This window comes from Rattus rattus, chromosome 9, assembly GCF_011064425.1.
Source record: "Rattus rattus isolate New Zealand chromosome 9, Rrattus_CSIRO_v1, whole genome shotgun sequence".
NCBI lineage: Eukaryota > Metazoa > Chordata > Mammalia > Rodentia > Muridae > Rattus > Rattus rattus.
This window is the reverse complement of record NC_046162.1, coordinates 3,453,355-3,462,835: the sequence shown is the minus strand read 5'-3', so window position 1 is coordinate 3,462,835 and position 9,481 is coordinate 3,453,355. Positions and strand designations below refer to the sequence as shown.

The 9,481-nt window shown below is 55.6% G+C and overlaps 3 protein-coding genes across 7 annotated transcripts in view; 2 read left to right on the top strand and 1 right to left on the bottom strand.

Moving 5' to 3' along the window:
• Window positions 1-1,286: 1,286 nt before the first annotated feature.
• Arhgdig (Rho GDP dissociation inhibitor gamma) lies at window positions 1,287-3,438 on the top strand. Of its 2 annotated transcripts, none has more exons than XM_032914470.1 (6): window positions 1,287-1,563; window positions 2,252-2,431; window positions 2,524-2,607; window positions 2,795-2,871; window positions 2,948-3,011; window positions 3,089-3,438. In XM_032914470.1, the coding sequence occupies exons 1-6, from the start codon at window positions 1,491-1,493 to the stop codon at window positions 3,286-3,288; spliced, it is 678 nt and encodes a 225-aa protein (XP_032770361.1). In that variant the 5' UTR covers window positions 1,287-1,490; the 3' UTR covers window positions 3,289-3,438. The 2 variants fall into 2 exon arrangements, with proteins under 2 accessions (XP_032770361.1, XP_032770362.1); XM_032914471.1 differs by having other exon boundaries at window positions 1,398-1,563; window positions 2,795-2,853.
• A 115-nt stretch (window positions 3,439-3,553) lies between these two features.
• Window positions 3,554-6,655, top strand: Pdia2 (protein disulfide isomerase family A member 2). 2 transcript variants are annotated; one of them, XM_032914469.1, is made up of 11 exons: window positions 3,554-3,797; window positions 4,399-4,605; window positions 4,709-4,842; window positions 4,919-5,056; window positions 5,124-5,240; window positions 5,349-5,474; window positions 5,546-5,743; window positions 5,832-5,952; window positions 6,043-6,224; window positions 6,315-6,422; window positions 6,524-6,655. In XM_032914469.1, the coding sequence occupies exons 1-11, from the start codon at window positions 3,590-3,592 to the stop codon at window positions 6,566-6,568; spliced, it is 1,584 nt and encodes a 527-aa protein (XP_032770360.1). In that variant the 5' UTR covers window positions 3,554-3,589; the 3' UTR covers window positions 6,569-6,655. The 2 variants fall into 2 exon arrangements, with proteins under 2 accessions (XP_032770360.1, XP_032770359.1); XM_032914468.1 differs by having other exon boundaries at window positions 6,043-6,422.
• Window positions 6,656-6,863: 208 nt separating this feature from the next.
• Window positions 6,864-9,481, bottom strand: part of Axin1 (axin 1) — a 55,150-nt gene continuing 52,532 nt past the window's right edge. For all 3 annotated transcript variants that reach the window (XM_032914467.1, XM_032914465.1, XM_032914466.1), the window contains 2 exons: window positions 8,337-8,504; window positions 6,864-7,724 (listed from right to left, as the gene is read on the bottom strand). In XM_032914467.1, coding sequence (XP_032770358.1) covers window positions 7,598-7,724; window positions 8,337-8,504 — 295 coding nt within the window. In that variant the 3' untranslated portion in view covers window positions 6,864-7,597. The remainder of the gene's footprint in view (window positions 7,725-8,336; window positions 8,505-9,481) is intronic.

The window sequence follows — 9,481 nt, the reverse complement described above, 5'->3', positions numbered from 1 at the left end:
CCATTCGTGGGCCAGTAAGGAGTGCGAGGGCCAGCAGAGTCAGGGTTGTGGGGTTGAGGGTGCAGCTTGACTTGGCCCAAGAGTATCCCTTCACAGAGGTGACATGTGCGTAGCCAAAGGGTTTTGTATGATGTAAGCCTCGCCTGGCAGGTCATTGATCCATTTATAAAAGTCACAAGTGTGTTGTTTCTTCTTTCCCGAAGATAGGAGGACCTCTTTCTCTTCCCTACTCAAGGGATGGCAGGTGCCATAGGAGGGGTAACTGGCCTTACTGAGACCAGGAACCTTCAACACGACGTTTGAATTTATCCAACGAATCAGAAGAGCTGGAAGGTTGTCCTACCCAGATACGGTACATTAACCAAAGATCCCCAGCCTTCTCCCAGTCCTACTTCACTTAAGCACAAGATCAGGCTGGCCCCAGGCCAGCTGTCCTCCCTGGATGAGTAGGCATCTCTGGAGGCTGCAGGCTGCTGGCAGCTGAAGCTATCCATCCCAGTGTCTAACATTACACACTCGCCAAAGGGCATGGTTGGGTCTCCCTGGCCTCCTGGTCTCCTGGCCTCCTTGCAGAATCTCGCTTTGGAAAGATAGTGGACAGCGTGGTCACTAGCCCAAAACCTCTGCATTTATGGTTGGTGTGCTGCACAGCAAAGCAAAGTTGGGCCTGATGCCTGGATACGCCCAGAAATGCAAGACACTGCTTTGCACCACTTCCTTACTCTGATCCGGGCCCTTGTTCAGCTGAAGGCCCAGTTCACCAGTCACCTGCCTTGGCTAACCAATATTCACTTCCACCCCTAGGTCTCCTCTGGATGTCAAGATTAAGAAATCCCTCAGCACCTACTTTTTGTTTCTTTCCCTTTTTGTTGTCTTGTCCCTGTCTAGGAACCTGCAGAATTGTCTGCATCCCAAGTCCTCAGACATCCCCCCACCCCCACATTCACAGTCTGTATCAATAAGCTTTAAGAGATCTTGAGTCTGTGTGGCCCAGACTGCACTTCAGTGTGTGGGTACCAAGAACCAACAGGGTGTGGCCCAGCTGGAGGCTGATAGGTCCCAGGAGTCCCCTTTGCCCAGACAAGAGGGAGGGAGCAGGTGGAGGGTTGCGGGGCTCCAGGTGTGCCCTGTGCCGCTTGCCGATAATGGGAGTCCAGGGACGTGGGGGCGTCGCACCTGTTCCACTTGGTGTCCCTGGCCAGCACGCCCCGCCCAGGGGATCCCGGGGGACCCGACTCCACGTGGGGGTGGGGCAGCCCTGGGTCCCTGGCGACGCGTCCCAGCGCCGGGCGCGGCAGGGACAACCGGGTTCCGGCGCGGTGCGGACGACACGCGCGTCTCTGCGGGCTGCGCGGGGTCCGCGGAGCGGCTGGGGCGCGCGCGCGGGCGCGGCGCTGGGCGCGGGGGCGCTCCCGGCCGGGATGAGCTCACCGCAGTCGCGCCGGGGCTGAGCCGAGCGGGCGGCGGCTCCGCGGCGGGCCGCGGCTACCATGCTGGGCCTGGACGCGTGCGAGCTGGGGGCGCAGCTGTTGGAGCTGCTCCGGCTGGCGCTGTGCGCCCGAGGTGAGCGCAGGAGCCGGGCGGCGGCCACGTGCGCCGGGGCAGCAAGGGAGCGGCGCGGTTGGGGTCAGTCCCGCGGCAACTTTGGGGCGCGTGGGGACCTCGTGGCGTGTATGTATTCTGGCCGGGCGTGAGACTTTAGTCCACGCAGACCCTTCTGGGGGAGGAAGCTAGGAGGAAAGGAGTGTGTCCAGCCGGGAGGCTGCGGCCTCTCCCGTAGGTGGGGCTGGGGCTTCTTCCGGTGAGAGGCAATCCAAAGGTTGGAGGGCAGTGGGCAGCATCTCAGTGAGATCCCTGTCTTTAGACACCCAAAGGGACTATGGAGACCCTTAGTTTGGGGCACCATCGGAGGGAACTAGGACATTATGGGAAGAGCATAGAGCTGGGGAGCCCTGGGAGTACCCCAGGGCCACTACTTTCAGCTGTAGCCTGTAAGCTAACCACAAACAAATTGGTCTCTCCAGGGTCTCTTAGGAACCCCTTCCAGTCACAAGAGCCCCTTCTGAAGAGACCAAGCTTAGTGATTTCTAGGGACTTGGGTGGTCACCGTGTGCCCATGACAGCTCCTATGGCTTCTTTGGCTCCACTGGGTAGTGGGAGGAACAACTGGTGAACGTGTGGGTCCCAGCTCAGCACTTGAATGTTGGGGTCAGCAGGTGGCAGGTGCTTACATACCTTCCCCTACTCACAGTTCTCTTGGCTGACAAGGATGGGGAGCCAACTCCATCAGACGAGGTGCTGGACGAAATTGTACCAGAGTACCGGGCCCCTGGGAAGAAGAGCATGCTGGAGATTTGGCAGCTGGACCCTGGGGACGTGAGCTTGGTCAAGTACAAGCAGGCGCTCCTTGGGCCCCTGCCACCCATTATGGGTATGGCCTGGGGCCTGCATGTGGAGGGCTGCAAACAGGGGGAGGGGACGGTAGGGACAGCAGAGCACCCTGTGGATGCTGTTTCTCTTCAGACCCCAGCCTGCCCAACGTGCAAGTGACTAGGCTGACACTGCTGACGGAGCAGGCTCCAGGGCCTATGGTCATGGACCTTACAGGTAACCCCTTCTGAGGGCCACAACCCATCTTTGGATGAAGACAATCCTTGGACCCCGTGCCGAATCCTAGTTCCTTGGGTGCATTGCCACAGATTTCATGGGTACCACCAGTCCCCACATAGATGTTGCTGGCGTAGGGTTTTGTACATCTTAGAGATTTAGAGTGTACCTGTCAATTCCCTAACAGGAGACCTAGATGCACTGAAAAACCAGGTGTTTGTCCTGAAGGAGGGCATTGAATACAAGGTGAAGATCACCTTCAAGGTGAGGGTAGCTGCAGTAGGGGCCAGCCATGCCCCGGCCTTCCAGAGAAGGCTCTTAAACCTTCTCCTTTCCCCAGGTCAACAAGGAGATTGTCAGTGGCCTCAAATGTCTACATCACACCTATCGTCGGGGACTGCGTGGTGAGGCAGTGTGGAGGGCACCCCAAGTCTGGGGGAGGTGGGTGTAGGGTGGCTCTTGATGACCTTCCTTCCCACAGTGGACAAGGCCACCTTCATGGTGGGAAGCTATGGCCCCAGGGCCCAGGAGTATGAATTTGTGACTCCAGTGGAGGAAGCACCCAGGGGAGCATTGGCACGTGGTCTGTACGTGGTCAGGTCCCTCTTCACCGATGATGACAGGCTGAACCACCTGTCCTGGGAGTGGTGCCTCCATGTCTGCCAGGACTGGAAGGACTGAACCCCACTGGGGGGGGTCTGTATTCCCAATCTCTGTCAGTTGCAGAGACCTGCAAGCATTCCCTAGACCTCCCGGTTGGTGACCAGATGTCCCCTACTCTCTGCTGTGTCCTCCCTGCCTGGTGCCTATTAAATGTTACCTTGTCTTGCTGCTGCCTGTGTGTTGCCTCTTTCTGCCTATCTCCGCCCCTGAGGGGCCTTTCAGGCTTTATCTTCCCTGAGACCCAGCCAGGTGCCACGTGGCTGTTGCTGCTTGGTTCCCGGTCACTTTATCTGCGCCAGCCTGCAGGGCCCAACACACCATGGATGATCGGTTTCTGCCAGTGTTGCTGCTCCTGCTGGGTGTCTCAGGCTCATGGGGACAGGGAGAGGAGCCGGGGGGTCCCCCAGAGGTGCTTTCTGAGGAGTCCATTGGGGAAGAAGTCCCCGAGGAGGATGGAATCTTGGTTTTGAACCACCAAACCCTGAGCCTGGCACTACAGGAGCATTCAGCCCTGATGGTGGAGTTTTGTAAGTGCTTGGGCCAGTGGGCTGGAAACCATGGTGCTAGCATAGGGGTTCAGGCCTCTACTTCCTGGATGTGGCCTTTCTCGTGGGCACCCTGCCTCCTGAGTCCCAGGATCTCTGAGAGAATGCCTGGACCAGAGGTTGTGATGTTGAGAAGGGTTGCTGGTGGTCCAGAAGGAGGGTGTTGGTATAGGGGGTTCCCTGAGGACACATGGACCCTCAGACTCCCTGCCCCCCCAATGCTCTGTCTGCCATGGCCACATACTGATGTTACTATCTTTGGAGCCTCTATTCTAAACAGCTGGTCACTGGTTCTTCTGTGGTTTCTTAAAATCTTTAAAAAATGTCAAAGCATTCTTAGCTGGTGGGCTTCAGAAAGTAGTTACATGTGGCCCTGGGAGAGAGGAAGCAGGGTTCTTCTCAAACTCTCCCAAACCTCACTGTGCCTGGAACCTAAGGGTTATCTGGGATCTGGGACCCATGTGTACCTCTGATCAGGGTTGAGGGTGGGCCTGAGGGGATGTGAACAGAATATGCCCCCTGTTGGACCTGGGTTGCAGCTAGAGTTGTTGGGGACTGGGGTACTCACAGCCTCATCCCTCAGATGCCCCATGGTGTGGTCACTGCAAGGCACTAGCTCCTGAGTACAGCAAGGCAGCTGCCCTGCTGGCAGCTGAGTCAGCCGCGGTCACCTTGGCCAAGGTGGATGGGCCTGCGGAACCAGAGCTGACCAAGGAGTTTGGAGTGGTAGGGTACCCTACACTCAAGTTCTTCCAGAATGGAAACCGCACAAACCCAGAAGAATACATAGGTATGAGGTGGGTATGGCCTGGGGTGGGCAAGTACACAGTGTGGAGTGGGTGTGGCCTAGGGATGGGGCAGAAGTCCAGTCTAAACCAGAGATCCCTCTGCAGGGCCCAAGAAAGCTGAGGGCATTGCTGAGTGGCTGAGGCGGCGAGTGGGGCCCAGCGCCACACGTCTGGAGGATGAGGAAGGTGTCCAGGCACTGATGGCCAAATGGGATATGGTGGTCATTGGCTTCTTTCAGGTACAATGGCAGGGGTAGACAGGTTGTGGGAACAGTGCTGGTGGCATCCACGTTTCTCATGGGGCTGGGCCTCTAGGATCTACAGGAAGAGGATGTGGCAACTTTCCTGGCCTTGGCCAGGGATGCTCTGGACATGGCCTTTGGCTTCACTGACCAGCCACAGCTTTTTGAGAAGTTTGGCCTCACCAAGGACACTGTGGTCCTTTTCAAGAAGGTGAGTTGGGGCTAAGTACAGGGTTGGGGTCAGAGTCATAGCTCCTGCTAACCTTGCTGGTGTCCAGTTTGATGAGGGTCGGGCCGACTTCCCGGTAGACAAGGAGGCTGGCCTGGACCTGGGGGACCTGTCCCGCTTCCTCATCACACACAGCATGCACCTGGTCACAGAATTCAACAGCCAGGCAAGTAAAGCTGCGGGTCACGGTGAGGTAAAGGGACCCCCAGGAGGCTTGGCTGGGGTGGAGGGAGCTTGGCTGGGGCCCTCAAACATGAGATTCCTACCCCTCCAGACATCACCTAAGATCTTTGCAGCCAGGATCCTCAACCACCTGCTGCTGTTTGTGAACCAGACACTAGCTCAGCACAGGGAGCTACTGACAGGCTTCAGGGAGGCAGCTCCTCCATTCCGGGGGCAGGTACTGGGGTCTCAGGAGGAGGGAGGGGGGTAGAGCTGAATGGGACCCCAACTTAGTATTACTTTTGGTAGGTGTTGTTCGTGATGGTGGATGTGGCCGCTGACAACAGCCATGTGCTAAATTATTTTGGCCTCAAGGCTGAGGAAGCCCCCACCCTGCGTCTGATTAATGTTGAGACTACCAAGAAGTATGCACCTAAAGGGGTGATACCCATCACTGCAGCTTCTGTGGCTGCATTCTGCCAGGCAGTCCTCCATGGGGAAGTCAAGGTCTGTAGCTCTTAGCAGGGAGGAGGAACAGCAGTCCTAGGTCCCTGGCCCTGCACATGACCCCAGTTTTGTTTCATGTGTTTCCCAGCACTATCTCCTGAGCCAGGAGATACCCCCCGACTGGGACCAGCGGCCAGTCAAGACTCTTGTGAGCAAAAATTTTGAGCAGGTTGCCTTTGATGAAACCAAGAATGTGTTTGTCAAGTTCTGTGAGTGCTGAAAGGGGAGAAGGTGGCAGGGGCAGGGGCAGGGGCAGGGGCAGGGGCAGGTCGAGCTCGATAAGCTGACTGCTTCTCTAGATGCCCCATGGTGCAGCCACTGCAAGGAGATGGCTCCAGCCTGGGAGGCACTGGCAGAGAAGTACAGGGATCGTGAGGACATTGTCATTGCTGAGATGGATGCTACAGCTAACGAGCTGGAGGCCTTCTCTGTGCATGGCTATCCCACTCTCAAGTTCTTCCCTGCAGGACCTGACCGAAAGGTGAAGGGACAGAGGTGGGTGGGGAGTGGACTACTACTCCAAAGCTGGCTCCAGGCTGGGGAACATCCCCTCAAGTCATCATCTTCTCAGATTATAGAATACAAAAGCACCAGGGACCTAGAGACATTCTCCAAGTTCCTGGACAGAGGAGGTGACCTGCCTGAGGAAGAATCCAAGGAGCCTGCAGTCTCTGCCCCAGTGGGTACTCCATTCAGGACACCATCCAGCCCCTGAACAGGTTTTCTCCTAACAAAATGGGCAGAGGCAGGTCTGAGTTGGGCTTCTGTGATTCTTTCTAGGAAGCACAACCCAATTCCACCTTGGGTCCCAAGGAGGAGCTGTAGCCATTGGGACACTGTATTCCAGAGAGTGGTGTCCTCACTCAGGTGCAGGAGGGAGCTGTGCACTATGAATAAACATGCTGTCCCAGACTTGGTGTGGTTCATGAGCAGGGTGGGTTGGCTGCTAGACTGCCTAGCGTGGTTCCTGGCCTTTAGTGCTTGCCTGGGCAAGAATGGGTAACATGTTCAGAGGCCATCTTGCCTCCTTCACCACTTGCCTCCTTCACCACTTGGCTTGAGGGCCGCAGAGCCATTGGCCCTGCCCCACTGGCGGCAGATAGTATATCACATATCCAAGGGAGGTTCAAAAACATTTTATTTCATTATTATCCAAGTACCTTTGAAAAGATAATTGTACAAGTCATCGCATGAAAAATGGGCTCAGGGTATCCCCTGCTGGCCCTGGCCTGAGAAATGTACATATTTACATGGACACTTGGAAGGGACCAGACCCCCCCCTCTGCTGAACCAAGCTGGTGGCTGGAGACAGGCAAAGAGGCCTGAGATACTCAGCCGCCAGATTCACACAGTGGCAGGCAAGAGACAGCTATGTTGAAGGCACTCAGTGACATGTACAATATACAGAGGCCCCCACAGGATCCCCTGCTCCTGGACCTGAGCCCAATGAGGTGCAGTGGATAGGTCCCAGAGAGAGAAGAGGACACTGGGATACAAGCCCAGGGCAAAGTATCCCTAGGTCAGACTGTATTTAGAAGCAAGAGCTGCTGAGGGTCATGAGATGGCTCCTGGTATTGCTTCAGGGGTAGTGTGGGGGTAGGTGCGGCTTTCCTTTTGAACAGCAAAACAGAGAAACCCATGGAACCACTCAGTAGGATGACCCTCCCACCCCCACTTTCCCAGAGCCAGAGGGATAGAAATTAGCAGACATCTGAGGCCCCCAGCCTCATCCCCTGGAAGAGCTCGTGACAATCTTGTGTTGTTCCCTACACCAAGCTCCTGAGGACAAGGCTGCCCACCTGGCGGATGCCACTGCACAGTAGTGATGGTAGCTCTGGGTGTGCTGCCCAGGGCTCAGTCCACCTTTTCCACCTTGCCGATGATCTTTTCTTCAAAGACAGGCAAGATGGCCTCATCTTCCCGTACTTCCTCAAATACCACACCACAGTCAAACTCGTCACTCACTTTCTTAAAGTAGTATCTAGGGACAGAAAAGTGTGGAGACAGTGAGAAACCTGCTCCAAGAGAGGGATGCCTGCCTGTCCTTGACCCCCTAGAAGTCCAGCCACCCTAGAGTGCAGGCTTCCCCCAGACATCAAGCTGGGCTCCTGGTTGGTGCCTGCTGGGCAGTGGCAACACTTGGGGTAGAGCTGGGACCACAGATGGGCTGAGTTAACAGCATGTTGGGAATTGCCAAAAACAAAACAAAACGAAAAATCTGGGAGCCCCAGTCTTGACATGCTTCTTATTCAAAGAGAGCAGAGGTCTCGGGCCCCGCTTTGCCATCTATACGGGCTGACTCCAGCAGGGTTGACAGGTTCTCATGTCACTCAGGGAGCAGTAATCTGTCTGTCTGTTGGAGTTTCCGAGTTGGCTGACGTGGAGGGATAGACAGGTCTAAGGCTAGAACAAAGGGCCAGTCAGGCTCCGAGGCAGGGCCTGATGCCACCACACAACAGTGTGCAGCATCCATGGCTGAGAGGAGTAGGGTGAAGGGGAAGATAAAAGACCAATGGAACAGAAAGCTTTTCCTTCAGACACTAAACCAATAGCATAGCAGGCAAATATGCTCAATGGCTTCAGCTTCTCTCACCTGTAGCTCCCCTTCTTGGTTAGCAGCTCCTTGAACTGGCCCAGGGTGACAGCACGGCCCCTCACCAGGGTCCGGTAGGGTATTGGTTCACCACAGAAATAGTAGGCCACAACGATACTGTCACATGGTGGTGCACTCCCGCCACCTGCCTTTCTTTGTGATTTTGTCCTGGGGCAGAAATAAAGTGGTAAGTAGTGGGCTCAGGGTGATATCACAGAGAGTACCTCAAAGGCACCATCTATCAGCAGAAGACAAGATACCCCAGGGTTAGCACCTCATTCACCAATGTGTATTCACAGGCCCTGCCACCCACCTACCCAAATCTGGGTGCCAGTCCTGTGTGAACCACTCACTGGGAAATGAAGTACAGGTCTAGCTCTAAGAACACACGCCCCACCAGATCATGACCAGGCCAGGCACACAAAGTCCCATCTCCAAGGATATAAAGGGAGTTGGTTCCTAGGCCCTGTCAAGTCCCAACCTCTCCAAACTTCCCTAAGTCTCAAGGATAGACCATAGACCAATCAGTGCCGCACAGATCTGGAAGGGAAGTGTTCCCAGGATGGCCAGGATCTCCAAAGTAGACTAGAGACCTGAGCTATTTCCTGCTCAGGTCCTCAAAGTGCTGTGAGGCTGTTCCAAGTCTGGATGACAGGCAATGTTCCTGTGTTCCTGTATCTTTCAATCACCCAGAAGCTTCCACAGCTGGCCTCACCCATGGCCACAAGTGGGCCATTTAGGCTGTGAGACTGTCCGGGTTCTTGGACTTTTCCTGCAATGGGCTTCTGGAGGGCCACCTGCAGAGGCCCCAGTACAGGCTCTGATGACACCCTCTCTTATGCAATGACTGGGATGGAACGTGTACTGGGTCAGCAGCAGGGCTCATCCTCCTAATTGAATGAAAGTACAGGAAGGAAGTCAGGCATGTCCCTAACCTACATGTGACCATGGGAGGGGAGGCACACAGCCTAAGTCCTGGCTGCAGTCACACTGTCCAGATCCTACTTTAAAGCTGGCTCAAACTCCCAGGATCCAGACAGTAGACCTGCCAATCCCTGAACCTCGCTGAGAAGCTCAGGAGAGCAAAGACAAAATGAAAGGCAGGCTGTGGTACCTGCAGGACCTAGTGAACATGTTACCACCAT

Coding starts and splice junctions, on each gene's coding strand:
- Pdia2 (XM_032914468.1), top strand. CDS start 3,590: ATGGATGATCGGTTTCTGCCAGTGTTGCTGCTCCTGCTGGGTGTCTCA. Junction 5,057..5,123: donor CTGTGGTCCTTTTCAAGAAG/GTGAGTTGGGGC, acceptor GCTGGTGTCCAG/TTTGATGAGGGTCGGGCCGA. Junction 5,241..5,348: donor TCACAGAATTCAACAGCCAG/GCAAGTAAAGCT, acceptor CTACCCCTCCAG/ACATCACCTAAGATCTTTGC.
- Arhgdig (XM_032914470.1), top strand. CDS start 1,491: ATGCTGGGCCTGGACGCGTGCGAGCTGGGGGCGCAGCTGTTGGAGCTG. Junction 1,564..2,251: donor GCTGGCGCTGTGCGCCCGAG/GTGAGCGCAGGA, acceptor CCCTACTCACAG/TTCTCTTGGCTGACAAGGAT. Junction 2,608..2,794: donor TATGGTCATGGACCTTACAG/GTAACCCCTTCT, acceptor ATTCCCTAACAG/GAGACCTAGATGCACTGAAA.